The sequence below is a fragment of the Mastigoproctus giganteus genome, chromosome 1 (assembly GCF_048544385.1).
Source record: "Mastigoproctus giganteus isolate SK-2022 chromosome 1, ASM4854438v1, whole genome shotgun sequence".
Taxonomy (NCBI): Eukaryota; Metazoa; Arthropoda; class Arachnida; order Uropygi; family Thelyphonidae; genus Mastigoproctus; species Mastigoproctus giganteus.
In genome coordinates, this window is record NC_143575.1 from 85904009 (window position 1) to 85929846 (window position 25838).

The 25838-nt window shown below is 37.9% G+C and overlaps 1 protein-coding gene across 2 annotated transcripts in view; it reads right to left on the minus strand.

Annotated features, from left to right (window-relative positions):
* The window catches only part of LOC150090964 (testis-expressed protein 10-like), an 89657-nt gene that overhangs the window by 46521 nt on the left and 17298 nt on the right, over positions 1-25838 (minus strand). For both annotated transcript variants that reach the window (XM_090380889.1, XM_090380886.1), the window contains 2 exons: positions 11556-11742; positions 3436-3506 (listed from right to left, as the gene is read on the minus strand). In XM_090380889.1, the coding sequence (XP_090237015.1) occupies positions 3436-3506; positions 11556-11742 (258 nt within the window). The remainder of the gene's footprint in view (positions 1-3435; positions 3507-11555; positions 11743-25838) is intronic.

A 25838-nucleotide genomic window follows, 5' to 3' on the forward strand; every position in this document is an offset into this window, starting at 1 on the left:
CTCAGGGGGCTAACAAACTAAACGAGTATTTTGCATCTACATTCACACATGAGGAGTTATTCAGGATGGGGAATGCCAGAGGTGAAGTAAACTCTGGCAGTGAGCTAGATGATTTTGTAATAACTGAGAGGAAAGTGGAGGAGAAATCTTTGAGGATAAACATAAAAACGGCACCTGGGGTGGATGGGATCTATCCAGTTACAGGCAGGCCTCGATTAACGCGATTAATTCGTCCCGCGATCGCATCGCGCAAAACGGAAACGCGTTAATCGAATATAATAACCAATAGGAAAAATTATAATTGGTCCTTGACCTTCTGGAATGTCCATAAAGAATTTTAAAAATACCTTTTAAATAACTTTTTAACTGTATATAATGTAAGAGATAATGAAAATAATTATGGAATTAAGTATTTATTGCATAAAACAGCGGTTCTTAAACTGTGCACCGCGGAATATTTAAAATTTTCGAGGGAAACACAGCGATACTCGACATCTGTCGGACACCGCGCGAACTACTAGCTCAAGGAAGTTCACAGTTTCAGCATTTCTTATTAAGTTGTTAGGACCTAACTACTAAACGAAACTGTTAGGTATTTCTTTTGGTCTGGGTGCGCCTTGAAAAAATTACTGAGACATTAAAGGCGCCGTGAACTGAGAAACTTTGGGAACCTCTGACATAAAATACACAATGAAGAAATTACTGATACGGAAATATTTGAACAGTGTTGACTTTCTCTTTTCATCAATCAATTTCCGATAGCCGACAACAATCTTCTCTTGGTCCTGGCGAAATAAATATTGCAGAGAACATCAAACATTTTGTTTGTGGTTCTATGCGACACGAAAGATTTCACCTAATTCTTTTACCGTTATCTCCTTCGTGGTAACATTTTCATCTGGCTCATTTAAAAATTTGAATTTTTAAATGCAAGTCTGCATTAACTTTATTAGCAGGAGACAAACACGTCTTCTTCCGATGGTTGATGGAACACACCGAGGCGGGCAGCAGGCAAACGTTTGTTTATTGACCGTACGACCCGCGGTAAGCTTAACGTGCGATTCAAATCTTTTTCAACTATCGCATAAAAAAAAAAAAAAAAAAAAAAAGATTGCGTTAACTGGAAATTTGCATCGTGTAAAGTGAAAAGTGGTATCATTTTTCAAATAGCGTTAACTGAATATCGCATTAATCGAACTCGCGTTATGCGAGGCCTAGCTGTATATTAAAGGAGGCAGCAAAGGAAGTAAGCAAACCCTTAGCCATAATTATGAGAGCTTCTTTGGACTCAGGGGAGGTACCCACAGACTGGAGATGTGCAAATGTAACCCCAATTCACAAAGGAGGATCAAAGGCTGACAGAAATAATTATAGACCTGTGAGTTTAACTTCTGTTCCAGGAAAATTAATGGAGGCACAGGTTAAAGAAGCACTGCAGGATCATCTAGACAAGACTTCAGTTATAGCTCGGACACAGCATGGATTTGTTAAGGGAAAGTCTTGCCTGACCAATTTGATTGGATACTATGATGCAGTCACAAAAGAACTGGATGCAGGGAATAACTTTGATATTATATATTTGGATCTTAGAAAGGCTTTTGATACTGTTGCACATGGAAGACTGCTGCACAAATTGGAGCAGTGTGGCATTGGAGGCAAATTGCTGCTATGGATAAAGGGATGGTTGAGGGGGAGAAGACAGAGAGTGGTAATCAATGGACACTGCTCATCATGGACTAATGTTATTAGTGGAGTCCCTCAGGGTTCAGTGTTGGGTCCATTATTGTTTTCTGTATTTATAAATGATATTGATGATGGTATATCAAGCTTAATGTCCAAGTTTGCAGACGATACAAAGGTTGGCAGGGTTGTTAAGGACACTACTGACTCTATGCTGCTGCAACAGGATCTGGAAAGGTTGAGCAGATGGGCTGAGAGGTGGCAAATGAAGTTTAACATTGACAAATGTAAAGTACTACATATGGGAAACAGCAACCTCAGAGCAACGTATCAACTCTGTGGTACTACACTGACAGTGGTAAAGAATGAAAAGGACCCGGGGTAATTGTGCAGGCAGATATGAAGTTCTCTAAGCAGTGCAGATGGGCTGTAAGAGTAGCTCATGGTGTCTTGTCAATGATATACAGGAATTTTTCTAGCAGGGATAAGGAGGTGATTATTCCCTTGTATAAGGCAATGGTCAGGTCACACCTTGAGTACTGTATAGAGGTCTGGAGACCTCAATTCAAGAATGATGTAGAGCTGCTTGAATGAGTACAGAGAAGGGCAACAAGATTAGTGAATGGAACAAAGGGTTGCTCTTACGAAGAAAGGCAAATGAAAGTTTTGCAAATTACAGTGTCTAGAGACTAGGCACTGGCAAGGTGATCTGATAGAAGTGTATAAAGGCTTGAATGGTTTGAGCATGCTCAATGCCGATGGGATTCTTCCTCTTGCTCAGAATAATCACCTGAGAGGGCATAAATTCAGATTGAGGAAAGACAGATGTGCGGAAATTTGCCTTTAGCCAGTGGGTAGTTGGTTGGTGGAACAGACTTCCATCCCTTTTTGTGGAAGTTGATAGCCTAAATAAATTTAAGGCTCAGCTGGACAAGTATTTCGAATGAACGGAGGGATGAAATGGAAGTGTTTTTTTTTTTTTTTGGCTGATCCCGCATAAGCTTGCTTTCTTGCATCATATGCCTCTACTAATGCTAGTGCTAATAATTATGCAAGATCTCTGTGTTACCTGTACCTCTTTTATAATCATTACTTATAATAACCAATAAATGAAGAATTCTCCTCAATATTTATGTGGTAAGAAGTGTTGAATTTAATATCTAATTTATAACAAATATCCACATATAGAAGAGACTGTCTGCTCACATTTCCCCAACTTTGATCTGTTCACTTTGTTGGTTTTCCAGGTGTGTAATATCTTTTTTTGAGATGGTGGTCCACAAACTGTTAAACCAAACAGTCACACAATAATGACCAACCTTCTCTGGAACATGGTTATATCTTCATTCCCAACTTGGAACTGCATGCACCAACAATCTATAGGACACTGTTTTACTAAGCAGTGTTTGAGATAAGCATAGCCGCATTCTGTATGATGTCAGTAGCATCGATTTTTGTTTTGCATATGATGATATAAGGCACACCATGATAGGGATTTCTAATGTTTGGGCTATTAAATGTACCAATGACAGCCAAGGTATGTGGGATATAGAAAATGCGCAGTGTGACATAAACAGTATCAAGTAACAAATCCAACCTAGAACAGATAAGACAATTTTAAAATTGTGTGGTTTCTTCCTCTATTTGCTATTCCTTTACCTTTCTCACCATGACTTTTAAAAATGCAGCAAACATAATATATCCACTAAATATATTTATATATGGTTTAAAAAACAATAAATATTAACAACATACCAACTAATACACTGAAAAGGAAAGTGAGAAAATCTTCAGAGCTGAAACCAGGTTCTTCTGAATTCAGAAGCCTAAAAACAAAATTAGTAAATCAATTATTTATCATATTTTTATGATACTAGATATATACACAAGATCAAATGCTTTCAGCAACAATAACAAAAGTTTTAAATATAAGGTACATGCCAAAAGTTTCCAGACTGGCTGTATCACATGTAGTATAGCAATGTGCCATTAAATACTACTGAACTAAAACTAATGAGCCCCCTTTGCATCTTCATAGAAAAATGTTACTACTTAAATATGCAGCCAAAATACAGACTTGCTATTCGCATCCTATTCAGCCATACCTTTTTAATCAACCACTAGTTAATCTCTATAGGAATAAACCAAGTAAAATCCAACCAGCTGGCCTACGGCTCCTTGAAATATCACAGAACTGGAATGTTCCTCTCCACAATAGGCAACAGATAAAGAATTACTCTCATCCACCATGGACCACCTTTCCTCAACTGACCTCTGGTACCTATTTTCTTCAATGGGGAAAGAATTGCCTACCGGCAGTGACTGTGCAACAACTCCATACTAGCCATATTCACACCTATGCTGACTTCTTGCCGATATATACGGATGGTTCCAAATCTCTGTCAACTGTTGGAGCAGCAGCAGTGTTTCCCTCTGCTATCATATCAGCTTCTCTTCCACCTGAGTATAGCAACTTTTCAGCAGAACTGTATGCAATACAGTTAGCTCTAGAAAATTTGACTCTACATCCATCTGCAAAATATATAGTTTATACTGACTCTCTCAGCTCAATTAAAGCAATGCAGAATACATCTCAAAAGAATCACCATATTGTAATGAAAATCAGGAGTTTGTTATTGCAGATTTACCATCGTCAACAACTAGTGAAGTTTTGATGGATTCCAGCACATTCAGGCATAAAAGGGAATGAAGTGGCTGATATATCTGCCAAAAGTCCAAGTTCAGACCTAACTTCTGTCCCTATTCCAGTGCCCGATTATAATATCTTAATTCAAGGAGCATGCCATGCACAGTGTACAGAATTATGGCATAACCAAACGAATAACAAACTTTTCCAGCTGAAACAATACCCAAAGTTCTGGCACTCCAGCAATCAGACAGTGCGGCGGGAAGAAGTGGTACTCACACGAATGAGAATAGGACACACCCATCTGACTCACCTCCATCTACTAATGGGCGATGATCCTCCTCAGTGTCCACACTGTTTAGAATATCTAACAGTCAAACACATTCTGATTGACTGTCCACAGTATCAACAACACCGAGCTGCAATACTTCAAAATCTGGCTAATTGTCGAGAACCACTGACATTACATCATATCATTGGAGAGGACGCAAATGTTAACAAGCTTTTCTGCTTTTTAAAACAAATTGGAGTGTATCATCTTTTATAAATAGGCTTCAGAACTGAAACTAATTTAAACTGGATTATTTTTTAATATTCATACGAATAGGCGCACTATAGCCATAGCAACTAATGCGCCAATAAACACCCATACCACACACACTACTGAACTAATTCACTGCAAGTTAGCACTAATAGGACTCTGAGCTTTTGTGCAATTGGTGTTTAAGCATATTTCTGTTTAGTGTGCCTTACTATTTTTGTAACCGAATAAGATGGCAATTAAGAGACAGTGAATTTGTTTAAAATTTTTCATAAACTTGGGAAAACAGCTTCAGAGACTTATGAAATACAGAGTTATTAAAATTAAAGTATCCCTATGTAGAGGGCTCTGGAGCGAGTTCTAGGGCTCGTACTGAAGAGAAATCTGGACAACAGGTACAATAAAGAATGCACTCTCCATTTATTAGAAAAAAAAATTAGTTACAAAATTTGTCACTATATGGCACTGTGGCAATACAAATCACTTGAACAGCGCTACAATTGCTCAATGTGTCCTCCATTTGGTCCAGTTTGGAAGAACAGTTTCCATTCGAAGAACAGCATTTTCTACAGCAGAACGTAACATGTCAACTGGAATAGCCAGCACATGACGTCTAATGCTGTCCTTCAAATCTGCCAGAGTTTGATATCCTTCCCAATACACCTAGTTCTTCAAAAAACCTCACAACTAGAAGTCGCATGGGGTGAGGTCCGGTGATCAGGGTAGCCAAGATGTCTGGAAACAATGGCTGATGACCCATTCATCTGTAAAGTGTTGCCTTAGCAATCTTTGGACAGAACGGTGGATGGTGGATGTGGGGTGGCACACCATCTTGCAAGAATATGGTATCCTGAAGGCACCCATGTTGTTGCAGCTCTGGTATTGCGAAATTCGCAAACATTTCATAATATCACTGTCCAGTGACAGAACAGGTGTTGGGGTCCAGTCGGTGTTACCTGTTCAAAAAAATATGGCCCAATCATGAATGTGGCCGCAAATCCACACCACACTGTCACTTCACCGGGACCTCTTGGATAACTTAAGGGTTTTCTGTTGCCCAAATGCGACAGTTGTGTGTATTCACTTGTCCATTTAAGCAGAAGTGGGCTTCATCACTCCAAAGGATGTTCCATGGCCAAGTGATATCCACTGTCATTCGCACCAGAAACTGAAGTGCATATATGAAACGAATATCTACTTCACCATGCTTTAGCTGCTGTAGCATGTGCATCTTGTAAGGATAGTACCGCAACACCTGACGCACTACTAGCCTTACAGTGGAATACGGCATGTCCACTTCACGAGAAACAGTTGGCACACTTGTGCTACCACGTGGAAATTGATTTGATAAATCCACGACAGCCATAGCCACATCTTCAACACGAGAGAAGTCCACTCGTTTTCGACCTCTACCTGGTTGAACACCAAGATGTACTGTCACTTCAAATTTCACAATCATTTTGCGGACAGCATAAACAGTCATAGGTCCATGCCTTATGCGCTTCTGATGCCGGAATTCTCTGATAGCCGCAGCTGCATTGTTGCTGTTCTGTTAATACAGCTTCACTAATAGCGCCTTTTCCTGCAACGTTGTTGGCATTGCTGCTGTAGTTCAGGCAAACATCTACTGTATGATTTTTAAGAGACTGCTTTGATTTTATAAAGTTGTTGTTGTTATTATTTGGTTTTTAGGAGCATTAGCAACTAAGGCCATATTGCTCCGGGATATGCGGTGGTCATTCCCTGACCTTTCCGCATCCTCCGCATTTGGTGATGATGGGCTCGAACCCCGGTCTAATCAAGAAGCGTGTGCTATGCACTGCTGCTCCTTCCCACCTGGCTACGGAGGCACCTTTTATAAAGTACAGTAGAGCTGATTAGTGGCGCTGTGGCAATAACTTATGATTATGCAAATAACTTACATTATTTGCATAATCATATTTGCATACAGTGACAAATTTTGTAACTAATTGTTTTTTCCAATAAATGGCGAGTGCATTCTTTATTGTACCTGTTGTCCAAATTTCTCTTTGGTATGAGCCTTAGAACTCACTCCAGAGCCTCTACATAGGGATACTTTAATTTTAACAACCCTGTACTTAAATAAGCATTTTGCGATAATATTACAGGTATAACACAAATTTTTCAATGGTATTTGCTAAAGCAGCCATTATGATTTGGTTAAGGATTTTGATTATGTTATGATTCGGTTAAGGATTTTGAGTGCTCAGGTCATCCATCATCAACGCTCGGACTGATGAAAATGTTGAAAAAGTGAGAGGGCAAACAGCATACGATTAATGATATTTGTGACATTCTAGGCCTCTCATATAGTACCTGCCAATGCATTTTAACTGAGAATTTAAGCATGAGGCAGATTGCTGCAAAATTTGTGCCTCTGTTTAGTGAGTGACAAACAGAACCTGTTTTCTATATGCAGCGACTTGCAAGCACAAGCTGGAAAGGGCAGAAACTTCCTTTCCAACGTCATAACAGGGGATGAAAGCTGGGTTTATGGTTATGAATCAGATAAGCAAAGAGTCCTTCCAGTGGAAAAGTCCATCATCTCCATGTCCAAAAAAGGCAAGGTGGGGCAAATCAAATGTCAAAAGCAATATGAATGTTTTCTTCAACAGGCCAAACCGTAAATCACCAGTTCTAAATCGAGATACTAAGGCATTTGAGGGAGATGTCAGGAGAAAAATGATCAGACAAATGGTGCACACTCTGATTGGCTTCTGCATCAAAACAATACAGTCCACAAGCTTTCTTGGTTCAGCAATTTTTAGCCAAGAACAAGATACAATGGTCCCACACGCTCCTATTCTCCAGAGTGGCTACCTGAAACTTCTTCCTGTTACTCAAAATGAAAATCAAGCATTTCTCCCACTGTTTTAAGCAGTGGGAGAAGTGCTGGGATCGAAGTATAAATTATGAAGGGGACTACTTTGAAGAAGACACCAAAATGTAATACCAATAGAGCATCCTAAGCTAAGAAAAATATCCGAAATTAAAATCACAGTGATGAAATGAAATAAATTAAAACTATTTTACAAGACTTTTCCTTCCTCAAAAGTCTCGTGAGAAAGTTGAAAAGCCTAGTCCGCTTAAGTAAAAGTCTCGTAAAATAGTTTTAATTTATTTCATCACTGTGATTTTAATTTATATCGTAGCCATGATCAATTCTTTTATTTTTAGTTAAATTTTAATTAATTATTTTGACACAATGTCTTCTATCACTCAGAATTTCATGGGGGTAGTTTGATATGATTTGGGGTTGGGTGGGGTCCTTCACCTTTGAGCCCCGGGTATGTTGAATCATTCATGGGCTGTGAGTGCAAGAATTCATTAAAATTATTTTAGCCATTTATATCTGGAGAGCGTCTTGAAGTTATTCTATGGACCTGATTGAGATAATCTCTTTTTATTCTTTTAAAATATTGATATAACATAGACTCTATTGAGCCCTGTAGCTCTGTTTTATATTAACAATCAATTTAAAATAAAACAATAAATGCCTTTTATAAAATTTTAGAGCCCATTCTGAATTATTATTTTTAATATGTACTTTTTTTTTTTTTATACAGCAGGGTCCACTCATACTTTTGACGGATTTTTGCTTTTTTTTTTTTCCCTTTTTTTTTTTTTAAATGCAAATGCATATAAAAGTCTAATAACATGTTTACACTATCATACGCTGTAAACCGACTGGATCAATGACAATAAAATGGTGCCAGATACCCTTCCCGGACTTGGCTGCTGAACGCATCATGCCGAAAAACACAGAAAAAGGGCCGAACACAATGAACATGGATTTAATTTATAGTAGAGCGTCAGTTATCCAAAATAATTAATGTCAGACCTCTTCCGGATAGCCAAATTTTCCAGATAATTGAATGTAAGGTAAGATTAAATAAATTCTGTTATAATGTATTAAGGCAAAAGAAAAAGACTTTAAATATCATGAAAAAAAAACACCAAATGTATTTAATTAAAAAAATAATAATAATAACTTATACATAAAAATTCGCACATTTACATATGTATGCATATTCGGATAGGTATTTTACTGCAAATTTTATATAAGAAAAAATTTCAAGTAATTTTTTAAAATAACGTTCGATCGTTTTTTTGTTTTGTTTGTTGTGACCTTTTTTTTGCTACTAAATCTCAAGTTCCTTAACAATATCACTTTGATTATATCGCATTCTTCCTGTTTTTCTGTCCATTTTAGTGTTGTTTCTTTTCGGTGACATTTTACTGTAAAAAATGTGTGTGTGTGTGTGTGTGTGTGTGTGTGTGTGTGTGTGTGTGTGTGTGTGTGTGTGTGTGTGTGTGTGTGTGTGTGTGTACAGGGTCCAGTCACATTATTATGACCACCTACCGTTTATATATATATATATATAAACCCATCCATTTATATATATATATATATATATATATATAAATGGATGGGGTTCCTTTTTGCATAAATAGTATCCAGAATATGCGCCTTTCTCAGCGTGCACTGCAGTCAGCCTCAATAAGTCTGCAGAAGATTGCTACGGGTATCTGTGACCATGCAGACTGCAGTGCACCCCAGAGTTCCTGTAGGTTTCTTGGAGGATCCATCCATCTGATGTGTCAATCAAGGTGGTCTCATAGATTTTCAATTGGGTTAAGATCCATGGAATTTGGTGGCCAAGGGAATAGCTTGAAGTCTTCGTCATGCTCCTCAAACCACTCACGGACAATTCTGGCGACATGGCATGGTGCACTGTCTTGCTGATAGATATCATCACCCCCAGGGAACATGGCCAACATGTGCGGGTCTACCTGATCGCAACAATCAATAGGTTACCATTTGCGTTCAAGGTGCCCTCCAGAGGTATTAGCAGACCCAAGCCATGCCATGAAAACATTCCCCAGACCATAACGCCGCCCCCAACAGTCTGCCTTCTGCCAACAATCGAGTCCAGGTGTCTGTTCTCAGACTTATTATGTTGACTTATATGGATTGTTATTGTGTTGACTTATGTTATTTAATGTTGCACTGATTTTGGCCAATTGTTATTGACAAGATTTATGTCAATTGTTATTGTAAAGATTGGTTTCTGTGAAACACAAGATTTATGAGAATCATTTAGTAGCTATCTCATTGTGCTTGTCAACAAGTTTGAAAGTTCCAGTGGACAGAGCAGACAATGTTGTTAATTGTCCATTGTATATTATATATTGTTTTCTTGGTTCTCAGGAATTCAGAGACTGAGCATATTTAAAAAAGTATTGTATATATATATCTGTTTAATATAATAATTACTGGGTGTTAGTGAGGATAATTTGTGGAAGTTCTCCACTAGTGATTCATTTGTCGACACCCACTGGTATTGCACTACATCCAGTGGGTGCGGGACTTGTGCATTCGGCACAAATACATAACGTAAACCCAGGCCTAGAGGCACTGGGCAGTAGCTGTTTTGTATTGGCAGTGGTAAAATACCTCGCACATGTTTTTAGGCTAGATTTGTTGAGTTTCTAAGCCAAAACAGATGAACTAGGTGGAGATGGGCTTTTGCCTAGGAGTCACCCTTGACTCTGGGATACACGTATGCAGTGCACCAGGAGGTCAAATATAATATAATGTCTTATATATGTGTAATGAAATGTTAATGTATATAAAATTGTATATATATCTTTTTGTAAGTATTATATATATATTTATGTAATAATTGTGTGTACAAATAAATGGAAATGTCTGTTCTCAGAGGTTTCACGCCTAATACGCCACCATCTATCCACTCAGCAGAGCAGAAACCGCAACTCATTGGAGAAGGCCACCCATTGCCACTAGGCCTAGGTCCAGTGTCGGTATTGCTGTGCAAACTGACGGAGTTGTTTGCGATGGACAGTCAACAGCATGGGTGCTGTCACCAAGTGTCTGCTCCAGAGCCCAATGCACAACAGGGTTCGCTGCACTGTCATGTTGGAAACCTTTCTGGTGGCCCCATGGTTCATTGGGACAGCCAGTTGAGCAACAGTAGTGTGCCGATTGGTCCTGACCAACCGTTTCAGCCGATGCTCACCTCTGGGTTCAATGGCGCATGGGGCTCCATAATTGGCACATTGGATCGTCAAAACTGTTCCATTTGTCCAGTTTTTATACACTTTCACCACGTGAGCATTTCACAAAGTCCGCTGTTTCAGAAATGCTGGCACCCCTGGCCCAATAGCCGAGGATCATGGCTTTTTCCAGGTCTGATAGTCATGTGCTTTGCCCACAGAGGCTATTACTATGTTCACGGATGCCAAACATCAAGCCTTATATGCTTGCGGTGTGTGAACTTGAAACGTGCACTGTATGATTCACTAGGCATGTGTGATGTCTGCATTGGGGGGGGGTCATAATAATGTGACTGGACCCTGTATATATACATATATATATGAAATGCCAAATATAAACATGAGTTTAAACAAGACTTGTCAGTTGATAGATAAAAATAAGGATGATATGACAGATGCACCTGAATGCACAAAGCAGCAGTAAAGGATGAAAAAGTATATATATATATATATATATATATGGATGGGGTTCCTTTTTGCATAAATAGTATAGAATATAACCTGAAAAATGACTTGTAATAGCTGATGAGTTTTTTAAATATGACAGCAAAATTATAGAATTATATCTAAATGTTTAATATTCCATACCTGTATATAAGAAGTTGTATCAAATAGCTAACATTTGATGTTGCCACTACAGGATCACGGATGATTTCAGCCAAGCTTCTGAATGAATGTAGAGAAAACTGAGGAATCTTGTAAATAATTTCAACAACGTGATGCTGGGGATCTTCATGTGGTTGCAGTTCATTTGAAACTGGGATTCCAAGCAAGTCTATAAAATATTTATACCTCATTAGTCTGTTTTGTATGAGAAAAACTCAAATGTATAACTAATGAAGTACATTATTTAACCCCTTCACTGCATAGTTTGATTCTTTATTCCATTCTTAAGAGGTTTTGCATTTCTGTCTAAAATAATATTTCAAATTTGATCTTGTTTACAACTTTTCTTATATGAAAAAAAAAAGATGGTTTTTCAAAATCTAGCATTGACATTGATAGTTTAATATTTTTGCCTTATTTTTTTACACTGTGGAGAGAATGCCAATTGTTTATTTGAACTGATTTCTGAGTATGAGAAAAATTACCAAGCATTGCAGTGATGTTACATTTTTCAACAGCTATGGATGAGAGTTGAATTTTGAATTGAATGCAACAAAGTTCCCATTCAACTTTCACTGAACTCTGCAACAAAAAAGTTAAAAAATAAAATAAAATAAAATAACACAATAAGTTCAGAAATTTGGTTTTAAGTGAAATTAATAAAAATGTCAAAATTCATTCATATTAACATAGTCTAATCTCCCAAATCCGGCAGAGTAGTATGTTATGTCCAAGTTTGCAGACGATACGAAGGTTGGCAGAGTTGTCAAGGACACTACTGACACTATGCTGCTGCAACAGGATCTGGAAAGGTTGAGCAGATGGGCTGAGAGGTGTCAAATGAAGTATAACGTTGACAAATGTAAAGTACTACATATGGGAAACAGCAACCCCAGAGCAACGTATCAACTCTGTGGTACTACACTGACAGTGGTAGAGAATGAAAGGGACCTGGGGGTGGTTGTGTAGGCAGATATGAAGTTCTCTGAGCAGTGCAGATGGGCAGCAAGAGTAGCTCATGGTGTATTGCCAATGATATATAGGAATTTTTCTAGGAGGGATAAGGAGGTGATTATTCCCTTGTATAAGGCAATGGTCAGGCCACACCTAGAGTACTGTATACAGGTCTGGAGGCCTCATTTCAAAAAGGATGTAGAGCTGCTGGAACGAGTACAGAGAAGGGCAACAAGATTAGTGAATGGAACAAAGGGTTGCTCTTACGAAGAAAGGCTTAAGTTTTGCAAATTACAGTGTCTGGAGACTAGGCACCAGCGAGGTGATTTGATAGAGGTGTATAAAGCCTTGAATGGTTTGAGCATGCTCAATGCTGATGGGATTCTTCCTCTTGCTCAGAATAATCACCTGAGAGGGCATAAATTCAAATTGAGGAAAGACAGATGTAGGATAGACATGCGGAAATTTGCCTTTAGCCAGCGGGTGGTTGGTTGGTGGAACAGACTTCCATCCCTTGTCGTGGAAGTTGACAGCCCAAATAAGTTTAAGGCTCAGCTGGACAGGTATTTCGAACAGAGGGGTGAAGTGGAAGTGATTTTTTTTTTTTTTTTTTTTTTTTTGGCTGATGCAGCATAAGCTTGCTTTCTTGCATCAAATGCCTCTACTAATGCTAATGTAGCACCACCTGTTTTGAGCTATGTTTGGGAAAATGGGCAAGCCTAGCAAACCACTCAAGAATCAACAAATTGAGTTCCTGGATTAGCCAATCAGCAGAACAGCATATTGCAGCTGACTATTAAGGGTGGAGCTTTCATTTCAAAATTATAAAACTTTTTAACTTTCCAACAAGGCTTGAGTGAAGATCAGGTCCTGAAGTTATTGGATTTGACTGTATAGTATTTATTAAATAGACTCACTCCTATTAAAATGTTTGAGGAAATAATCAAGTGAAGATTAAAATTAAATAAACAGATAATGATAGACACTGGTAACAGGTCAAGAAATTTGAACACATTGGGTTTCTCGTTAGCAGTATTGGTTTACCCTATAGGACTGTTGATGGAAAGGGCCAAAATTTATATGGTCTTGCAATGTTGCACATCAGATTCTATTAACTTTCTGTATTTCACTGAGGGGGATGGGGGAAACAAATTTGAAAGAACTTTCCATTACCATACTCAGAATGCATGATATCCATCATTAATGAGCATAAATGATGCATGATATGTATCATTTATGCCCATTATAATTGTACATTTTTTCCCCATTAATACTGTTCCCCATTTTTTCCCATTAATACTGTTCTTTATAGGCACCAGCTATTTCATGCACAATTTACAATTTTTTTCATTGACATGAGTCATTGGCAACTGCAGACCTGGAAACTTCATTTTAATTCATTTTTGGCAAATTCCAAAAAGTTTTTTCACATACAAAAAATAAGAAGTTGTTATAATTAGTATTTCTTCATAACTTGATCAACTTTTTACTTCTACAAATCCACATTGTTAATTTATATAGATGTGCATTTTAAAAATTTATGTTAGTATCTGCATGGGGCTCTGAGAGAGCCCCAAAGAGATGTGCATAGCATGGTCACTGTTTATTATTTGTTTCTAATTTTTTTCTTCTTGGACAACAATATATTGTCCTAAAAATAAACAATTTTCACACTGGGTGGTTACTAAAAAAAAATAAATAAAATAACAATCTGCAAACCTAAGCAGCTGTTTTGAAAGATTTTATATACCGACATCTTAGAGCACTACAGCACACCCAAAGTACAGGCACTCCCCGAGTGCCTGTACTCGGAATTTTACTAAATGTTTATGCAGCACTCGTAATTATTCTTGCTGAATTTGATTGAAGCAAAAAAGAAATGTTTGACTAACATGTAAATAGAATTATTTATTAAATTTTTTTTATCTCGTGCATAAGAAAAATTACAAAAGTGTGCAATTACAAAAAAAGGGAAGGGACAGGCATAACGTCAGCAAGTTTTACCTTTCAAGCATCGTTGCCTGAATCAATGTCTCCAGCTGATAAGTACGCTGCTGCAGAGGTTGAGGGCTGTGGAAATTTAGAAGGGGTTTTTCGAACACATCACAAAATTTCTCTGCTGCTACAGAATCGGAACTGGTGACTTCACTGCATACTTTAACGTTATGGAAACGAGTGCAATGCTTGCCATGAACTTGACTTGGATTCGCCGTACTTATCCTTAATATCTTCATAACTACTTAATTTTTCTTGAATGGCCATTATACTCAAGGGCACTCGCTTCTGAATCTGATTTTCCATCCATATTATTAATATCTTTTCCATCTTCAATATAGCACCTGAACGCTGTTTTGTGGTCACTGTTGATCTTAAATGCATTGATCCTTTAACATGTTCCTTTAAACGTGCCTTTGAAATAGCATTCACTGATGAAGCAGTGAGACCTAATTCCCATGCAATAAATTACAAACTTTGCCCTGCTTCTTACTTCTTAATCGGCACCTCTGTAGCCAGGTGGGCAGGAGCAGCAGTGCGTAGCACACGCTTCTTGATTAGACTGGGGGTTGAGCCCATGACCATTAAATACGAAGGATGTGGAAAGGTCAGGGAATGACCACTGCATATCCCCGGAGCAATATGGCCTTAGTTGCTAATGTTCCTAAAAACCAAATAACAAACAACAAACTTCTTAATCATTTTCATCTTCATTTCTAAATCAATTTTGTTTTGTTTCCTAGCACTGCCACCGCTTGCACTTTCCGTTAGTCGCTTTCCCTTCACCATTGTAATAAGTAAATAGGAATAAAGAGAAGATTCTGAAAATTTATTTATGTTTCTTATATGATTGAAGATTTCAGTGAAGCAGAAACACATTTCACCATAATAACGTAAAAACCCACTCAATTCCTGTTACCGGGATTATCGCAAATTCAATATGATCGAGTTTACTACCCGTTTAAAATTAAATGCACTAACAGAAAAGCCCAATAAACCAGAAAGTGCAAATTATTTTATGGTTGTGACCTCCAGAAATGTTCTTTAGAAAAATATCAACATAGCCAATCAAACTGATTCTTATAATGGAACATTGGAGTCTGCTGACGAGGCTACTAGTGACGGTTGTGTTCAAAGCCGCTAAGTGGATTTTTCTTATTTATTGATTTGAACTTATTGTTTTTCTAAAACTTTAAATTTAGTAGTATAACATTATTTTGTGATTTTTTGATTAATTTGGTGTATTTATTCTTTACTCGGCCTTGTAAAAGTATCGGTAAGGGTTTCCACGTGTTCGTAACTACCGCTACCGTTAGTAACTTTCCCGCCATTGTGATACGATAGTTATATACCGTACTAGATAGCGTTAGTTGAACTTCGTTAGCAGTTAAATTGTACGTTTAAATAAATACATATAACGACTTAGATTACAAACGTAATATAATTAATAACATAACATAATTAATTAATAAATTAATAGAATCATGACTCAGACCAGAGCAGCAAAGCAAAAGGCTCAAGCTAATGGAAGTGCTGTGGCTCAGAGCAGAACTGAGGGGGGCAGTTGTCCTCTGACTCACAGCCTTATAAAATGCACTGTTTGCTTGATGTTTGCAGAGCAATCGGGTACGGGACATGATACTGCCAAGGGGGATGTCTTTGTGTGTGCGCGATGCAAGGAGTGTATCGATATCAGGCAACAACTCGGCGTTCTTGTGGGCCTATATGAGAGCTTGAAGGACAGGGTGGATGCCCTCGAAGAAACTAAATTGAGGGGCCCATCAAGCTCTCAGCTGCCCACATCAACGCCAGAGCTTGCACTTGGGCATCGCGTGACACAGAGACAACCCCTAAGGCAGAATGCGCTGGTCCCACAGGAACTAGTAGTTGTTGGTGACTCTATTGTCAGGGAAACGGGGAACATGCTTTGTAAAAAAGATAGGTGGAACAGGACCAGGGTATGTCTGCCAGGGGCAAAGGTTGATGACGTTGTGCGAATATCATCTTTTAAGGGCACAAAAGGTGATATAGTTGTACACGTTGGCACTAATAATATTAAGAGTAGGAGACCGGCAGAATTACTTAACAAGTACAGGTCACTGTTGAACAAGAGCCGAGAATTAGGGTTGAATTTGAAAGTGTCTGCAATTCTGCCCAGACACGATAGGGGGGAGTATATGATGAGAGCCTTGTCGATCAATTCGGCCCTGGAAAGATTGTGCAAGGCTCAAGGGGTAGAATTTTTTTCAGCCTGGACTGTACTTGTTAACAGGAGAGATTGCTTCTACAGGGATGGGATACACTTAAATAGAAAGGGTGCAAGAATAATTGCTGATGCTATCGAGGCAGTGTTAGGTGGGTCGGAAAACTGCTAGCTTGGGGGGAGACAAAGACCAATAGATTGACAGTAGCCACTGGCAGAGGTGAAAGAGATTCTTGCACTGCTTCTATTAGAATGAGCAGAAGCCTGAAAAACAAGATGCATGGTATTTCAGAGACTGCTGGGAGCCACTGCGGTACAAGTAAACACATGGGTTGTGTTAGGGTAGCTAAGAATAGAAACAGGTGCAGGTATACTTGCGTGTACACCAATGCTAGGAGTTTAGTAAATAAATTTGATGAATTTGAGGTATTGCTCAAAACATCAAAGGCAGATATTGTTGGGATATCAGAGACGTGGTGTCACACAGATATAAGGGATGCAGAACTGCAATTTGGGGAGTACAACGTCTACAGAAAGGATAGACAGGATAGGAAGGGGGAGGGGTTATGCTATTAGTTAAGAAACACATAAAAACCAAGGAAGTGAAGCCAGTCGACATCGCTGGACAGTGCAGTGTGGAGTCAGTTTGGTGTGACATAAACATTGGGAGATCAAAATTGAGAGTAGGAGTGTGCTATAGGCCTAATGACTCTGATGAGTATAATAAGAAACTGTTCGGAGAAATAGAGTGGGCCAGTAAATCAGAGTGTCTTATAATGGGAGATTTTAATTTCCCAGATATTGACTGGAATTTGGGGGCTGGTTACTCACACACTAGCAGGGCTTTTGTGGATTTATTGGATGATTGTTTTCTACATCAGCATGTTCGGGAGGCAACTAGAGGGAGTAATACTCTTGATTTGATTATCAGCAGTGATTCTTCATGCATTAAGAATCTGCAGATAAATGAACCACTAGGTGGCAGTGATCACAGTGTGCTGAAGTGGGATTTACTCAAAGAGGTAACTACCATTAGGGGTAAAGGGAAGGGTTATTGCTTCCATAAAGGCGACTACGATGGACTGAGACAGTATTTAAAATCTATACAGTGGGACCAACTGATGATGTTACCAACAGCAAATTCAAAATGGGAAGCATTCAAAGAACTTATCTTGGAAGCTACAAGGCTTTACATACCAACTAAGAAATATTGTTCAAGGTTTAGGCCAAAATGGATGTCAGATGAACTAATGAGGCATATGGCAGAGAAGAAAAATGCATGGGATATATACAAATTAACACATGACACAGAAGCCTATGATAGATACAAGTTGATATGCAACCAAGTTACAAAGGAGGTTAGGCAGGCGAAGGCAGATTACGAGAAATCCTTGGCAAGGGATGCAAAGAAAAACAGCAAAGAGTTCTTTACTTATGTAAACTCTAGAAGGAAGGGGATGAATCAGATTGGTCCACTTGATATTGATGGGTCAAGTGTTGATGATCCTGCTCAGGTAGCTAACAAACTAAATGAATATTTTGCATCGACATTCACACATGAGGAGTTATTCAGCGAGGGGAATGCCAGAGGTGTATTCAACTCTAGCAGTAAGCTACAGAATCTTGAAATAACTGGGAGTAAAGTGGAGGAGAAACTGTTGAAGATAAACACAAGAAAGGCACCCAGGGTGGATGGGATCTATCCAGTTATATTAAAGGAGGCAGCAAAGGAAGTAAGCAAACCCTTATCCATAATTATGAGAGCTTCCTTGGACTCAGGGGAGGTACCCATAGACTGGAAATGTGCAAATGTGACCCCAATTCACAAAGGAGGATCAAAGGCTGACACAAGTAATTATAGACCTGTGAGCTTAACTTCTGTTCCAGGAAAATTAATGGAGGCACTGGTTAAAGAAGCACTGCAGGATCATTTAGACAAGACTTCAGTTATAGCTCAGACACAGCATGGTTTTGTTAAGGGGAAGTCTTGCCTGACCAACTTGATTGGATACTATGATGCAGTCACAAAAGAACTGGATGCAGGGAATAACTTTGATATTATATACTTGGATCTTAGAAAGGCTTTTGATACTGTTGCACATGGAAGACTGCTACACAAATTGGAGCAGTGTGACATTGGAGGTAAATTGCTGCTATGGATAAAGGGGTGGTTGAGGGGGAGAAGACAGAGAGTAGTAATCAATGGACACTGCTCATCGTGGACTGATGTTATTAGTGGAGTCCCTCAGGGCTCAGTGTTGGGTCCATTATTGTTTTCTGTATTTATAAATGATATTGATGATGGTATATCGGGCTTAATGTCCAAGTTTGCAGACTATACAAAGGTTGGCAGGGTTGTCAAAGACACTACTGACACTATGCTGCTGCAACAGGATCTGGAAAGGTTGAGAAGATGGGCTGAGAGGTGGCAAATGAAGTTTAACATTGACAAATGTAAAGTACTACACATGGGAAACAGCAACCCCAGAGCAACGTATCAACTCTGTGGTACTACTCTGACAGTGGTAGAGAATGAAAGGGACTTGGGGGTGGTTGTGCAGGCAGATATGAAGTTCTCTGAGCAGTGCAGACGGGCTGCAAGAGTAGCTCATGGAGTATTGTCAATGATATACAGGAATTTTTCCAGCAGGGAAAAAGAGGTGATTATTCCATTGTATAAGGCGATGGTCAGGCCACACCTAGAGTACTGTATACAGGTCTGGAGGCCTCGTTTCAAGAAGGATGTAGAGCTACTGGAACGAGTACAGAGAAGGGCAACAAGATTAGTGAATGGAACAAAGGGGTGCTCTTACGAAGAAAGGCTTAAGTTTTGCAAATTACAGTGTCTGGAGACTAGGCACCAGCGAGGTGATCTGATAGAGGTGTATAAAGCCTTGAATGGTTTAAGCATGCTCAATGCTGATGGGATTCTTCCTCTAGCTAAGAAAAATCACCTGAGAGGGCATAAATTCAAATTGAGGAAAGACAGATGTAGGATAGACGTGCGGAAATTTGCCTTTAGCCAGCGGGTGGTTGGTTGGTGGAACAGACTTCCATCCCTTGTGGTGGAGGTTGATAGCCTAAATAAGTTTAAGGCTCAGCTGGACAGGTATTTTGAACGAACAGAGGGGTGAAGTGGAAGTGGGTTTTTTTTTTTTTTTTGGCTGATGCTGCATAAGCTTGCTTTCTTGCATCAAATGCCTCTACTAATGCTAATGCTAATATGATAACGATGAAAGGGTAGTGCTCCATTATAAAAATGACCTTTTAGAGAGATAAATAACTTATTTATATAGCGAAAATTTCAACTTCCAAGGCCTTGGAACGAATTACCAAAAAAAAACACAATGTGTTATTGGGTTCACATTGCAATGTTTTCACAACACCTCCATTTATTCCTACGGGATGCAAAATATGTTTCACGATTTTTTAAAGCTTACATCAGCCAGTAAAAACTTACGTAAAGTCGAATTTATGGAAGTCGAGTATTACGTAAGTCAGGGAGTGCCTGTATACATTTAATACTGAATTTTAGTAATACTATAAACTTCATGAAAGTGAAATATTGCATTCATAAATATGATAAAGGTGAAATCTCATTATAATGAACTTCAATGAACCTTTCAAATTATTTTATTATACTGAAATTTTTTAAAATTAGTAATAAATAAATAAATAAAACAGAATCATGTTGTATTATACATATAAAATAAAGTTTATATGACCCCCCATAAAATAACAGTATAAAACAAATAGATCATATAGTGCAATCCTGATATAATGGGTGTTGACGGACAACTTTAACACTAGTGTTAAGTGAAGTGTCTTATAGCCATAAACAACATTTGCCCAATTTCCCCCCAATCTTTTTAACAGGAATACATAATAACCAAAAGACAACCTATTAAGCAAGCATATTTAACTTTATTTCACATGTGTTTTTCCCCTTTTTAGTTTTTCTATTTTGCCATCAATGGATGAAATAGGTTAAATATTTTAAATGGAAAATGCACCATTACTATAGCTTTTTTTAAAATAATCTTGTACTTTAAAATAAAAACATTCAACAGCAATGCTTCATATATTTAAAAAATATTCAACAGCAATGCTTCATATATTTAAAAAATATTCAACAGCAATGCTTCATATATTTAAAAAATAAAATTTCAAAATTGTTGATTTATTGCACAGGAATCCAATATCGAATTAAAAGCTGTTCCCCTCTACGCTTAACAGTTACCACTTGAGTTACATGATTAAGGTATTCTTGAAAACCATTTTCCATAAAAAGCATTGTAATATGACTATGTTACATTTCAGATCAGACTCCCAGTGCCTCCGTAGCCAGGTGGGCAGGAGCAGCAGTGCGTAGCACAATCTTCTTGATTAGACCGAGGTTCAAGCCCGTGACCACCAAATACGGAGGATGCAGAAAGGTCAGGGAATGACCACCGCATATCCCCAGAGCAACATGGCCTTAGTTGCTAATGCTCCTAAAAACTAAATAACAAACATCAGATTCCCCTAGGATTCCCCCCCCCCAAGGATGTACAACTTTGGATTATAGACAACACAAGTGAATTTTACAGTTACTGCAGAATAATTATAAAGATACTGCAGTTAGCAACAAATAAAATTATACAAACTGTTCATCAATTCATGCACACTGTGGTATGCCTTTAACAATTTTTCCATTCTAAATGTGATTTTATCCTTGAAAACAATAGAAGTAGCAATGGCATATGATGCAGGAAAGCAAGCTTATTATCAGCAAAAAAAAAAAAAAAAGGAAAAAAATCCTATAGAGTTCCCCCATCCGTACCCTCCAAGAATTTGTCTAGTTCTTCCTTGAATTTATTCAACCCATCCACTTCCACAAACAGATGGAAGCCTGTTCCAATTAACAATCACCCACTGGCTGAAGGCAAACTTCTGCACATCTCTCCTGCAACCATACTTCCTCACTCATATGTGTAGTCTCAGGAAGTAGAATGCCATTAACATTCAGCTTACTAAATCCATTCAAGGCTTTATACACCTCAATCAGATCTCCCTGCAGCTGCCTTGTCCTGAGATGCTGCAATTCGCAAAACTGAAGCAAATTGATAAATTTCTGGGTAAGAGTGTCCTTTTGTTCCCTTTACCAGTGTGATTATCCTTCTCTGCACCCATTCCAGCAGATCTACATCCATCCTAAAGTGAGACCTCCACACCTGTATAAAGTACTCAAGATGCAGCCTAACCATGGCCTTATACAAATGGATAATCACCTCCTTATCCCTGCTAGCTAATTTTCTGTATATCATTAACAAAATCCCATGAGCTGTCCTGGCAGCATGTCTACACTGCTCAGAGAATTTCATGTCTGCCTGCACAATTACCCCCAAGAAACTGTGCAGTCATTTTCATTTTCCACTGCCCTGAGTGTAGTACACAGCAGTACGTTACTCTGTGGTTACTGCTACCCATATGCAGTACTTTGCATTTATCAATGTTAAACTTCAACAGCCACTTCTCAGTTCATCGAGCCAATTTTCCTGGATCTTGTTGCAATAGCTCGTGCTGATTACTGTCGTTAACCACCCTACTAACCTTTGTATCATCTGCAAACTTGGACATCAAGCCTGATATACCTCTATCAATATCGTTGATAAATAATGAAAACAACAATGGACGAAGCACTGAACCCTGGGGAACTCTGCTAATAACATTAGTCCACGAAGAGCAGTGCCCATTAATAACTACTTTGTCTTCTTCCACTTAACCATCTCTTTATCCATAGTAGTAACTTGCCCTTAATGCCACACTGCTCTAGTTTGTACAGCAGTCTTTTACGTGCAACAGTATCAAAGCTTCCTGAAAACCAAGTATATTATGTTAAAATTATTTTTTGCATCCAGTGGTCACTGCATTGTAGTAACCTATCAGATTGGTTAGACAAGACCACCCCTTAACAAATCCATGCTGTGAGAGTAGTATAATCGCATGCCTGTCCAGATGGTTCTACATTACTTCTTTAGCCAGTGATTCCATATTTTCCATGGAACAGATGTTAAACTAACAAATCTTAACAAATCCATGCTGTGAGAGTAGTATAATCGCATGCCTGTCCAGATGGTTCTACATTACTTCTTTAGCCAGTGATTCCATATTTTCCATGGAACAGATGTTAAACTAACAAATCTGTAATTACTTAATCGCTTTTTGATCCCCTTTATGGATTTGGGATATAGTCACACTTCTCCAGTCCATAGGGACCTCCCCTGAATCTAGGAATGCTCTCATAATTATGGCTAAGGATTTGCTTACCTCCTTTAATATAATTGGGTAGATTGGATAGATTCCATCCCCCCAGGTGCCTTTTTTTATGACCATCTTCAAAAATTTCTTTTCCACTTTTTTTTTCAGTTATCACAAATCCATTTAGCTCCTCATGTAGTCTGATAAACTTCTGGCATCCCGCTTCCCTAAAGAATTCCTCATGTGTGAATGTTGATGCAAAATCCACAGTCATCAAGTGGCCCAATGTGATTCAACCCCTTCCTTCTACTGTAAGCATAAAAGTCGTTGCTGTTTTTCTTTGCTTTTTTTGCCAGAGACTTCACATAATCTGAATGTTGATACTGTCATTTACAAAAATTTATAACTGAATATATTGCAACTCACAAATATGGTAGCTGGTTCTCCTCTAAGAGCTAAATGTTTAATTTGGAAGTGTCCCATGTGCAAATAACGTTTCATTGATGTATTTTTTATTGCATCTCTAAATGAAGTAAAATGGTAGAAAATGAACATCTGCAACTTTTGGATAACTACAATTGTTAGAGAAATTTAATAATCAAACTGAGGAGATACACTGTAAACGAGAATGCAATAGCTCCATGGTCCACACTTTGCTTCTGTTAATGTCCATTGTGAAATTTGTGTTTTGCCATAAAATGTCCCCACAAGGGGGACTTTTTATATCCCTCTTGGGGGAAATGATCATGCTTGCAGTATAACCAAGTGCAGTATATTAAGAACACTGAAATAAAATCTCAAAAAATATATTTAAACATTACACTGATATTAGTTTTCCTTTACAAAATTGACAGTTTGATCGTGCAAAGTTTTGTCATTAATATGAAAAAAAAAAAAAAGCTATTTAACTGCCTAAATATTAAATCGGAACATAAAAAAAAGTGGCAGACACTAAAAGTGAGATACCTTTCTACACTTTCTAATGTGGAACTTTTTTGGCCGTTCTTGAAGATTCATATCTCATCATCTTCACTTTCTGTGCCTAGATATTGCACATATGAAGAATTCTCCACATTTTTGACAGGGTCATATCTGTTAATCTGTAATTCATTGTCTCCCATTGTCTGGTGATAAGTGAAATGGGAAGTGTGTGTTTTTTTTGACTGATGCTGTATAAGCTGGGTTTCTTGCATTACATGGCACTGCTAATGCTAATGTCTGGACCACCTGTGATGGCAACTACTGTGTTTCACAAATTTTCGCCATTTGTCACCACATTTTCTACTTCAGCAATCTCTTTCTAATTCAGTGCCCAGAAAAAAAAATCTGGTTTTACTCCATTTTAAATCTGATGAATACTACACTGCCATGATGTCTCTTTCATGTCTCAATCAATGCCTCTTTTATATTAAATTTCTTGCGTTCTTCAAAAACAATTTTTTTTAATTGACTTTTTGTTGTTGCATTTCTACCTCCAAATTATAGTACAATTTGATGGTAGAAATTCAACCTGCATAATGCTGAATCAGATTGTGCACCGGACAATTGTCAGTTAACAAAAGAAAATTTCAGTTTTCCTGTTTCATCTTAAGGTCAATTTTTTTAACCACCCATTAAATATTGCATGTGTCATCCATTCTCAATGGTTTTTGCATGATAATCAAGGGGAGAAAATGAATATTTCTAAAACATCATGGATTGGCTGACTTTATAATTAATGGCCTCAACTTCTCAATTCCTCTTCTCTTGGACAACAGCTAGTAATATTCATATGCTTTCTTATGTTCCTGTTAATTCTGCTGCTCTCCTTTTCATGTCTTTGTCTTTCACAGCAAAGATGACCACTGCAGTTATAGATGAATAAAAGCTTCTGACATGTCCATGGCTGTTATTAATTTTGTGGGCTGCAGAGATCGCATTTCTTCATGCTTGTCTTTGGTTTTAAAGTTCAAGGAATTCTTTGGTAGTTAATCTTCACCATGTGATTCAAGAAAACTGACTACATCAGCCTCCCCAACATTTCTTTGCATATATGTTCTAGCTCTCCTAGTCCAAAGTTTTCTCCAACCCCTATTCACATTTCATGTATTACCTTCCTTCCATGCTGCTTCTTCCTTTCATGTGCATTTTGAATATTTGTTTCTTTCTTCTTCTTCTTATTTATTTTATTATTTTTTTTTAAATGGGTCCAAAATGGGAATGTCAATGAACGAATCAAGTAATCTAGAAATTAGTTTTAAGGCATCGTTATATAACAAGGTGAGGGATGTCAAACTGAATACTGGCAGTAATTTTCAACATTGTTAAGTGAACTGTTGTTAAGAAAGGTATACCAGTACCACTTATTCAGAATTCCACTTATCCAAAAACTTTTTTCTGTATTTTTTTTGCTTTATCTCCCCCACCTCTCCACCAAATTTCACTTAAAAAAAACTGTCACATTTAATATTTATGTGTAAGAAACAAAACATAACGAAATCATGATTTTTCTTACTTAAAGCATTATGAATAAAGCAAAGTGCATGCAGTTGTACATTATTTTTGTAAAATGTCCTGATTATCACTTTGACAGTTTCACCATTAATTATACTAATCAGAATCAGCCAAAAACTGAAAATGAAAAGGGGCATTATAATGAATATACATTACAAAAGCCAAAAGCTAGCAAAGTATTTAATGCCATTCAGACTGCTACTAGATGGGATAAATCACAAGAACTGAACGTGAACCAATCATGTGCTTTTAAAAAAAATACAGAACCTTGCAACAATAAAAGAGACTTGATATCTTTTTAGCAGAACATTAGGCAATTATTTTAAAACTGTACAAGCACATACAGTACAATGTGTCATGCATATTAATTTTTTCTTCCT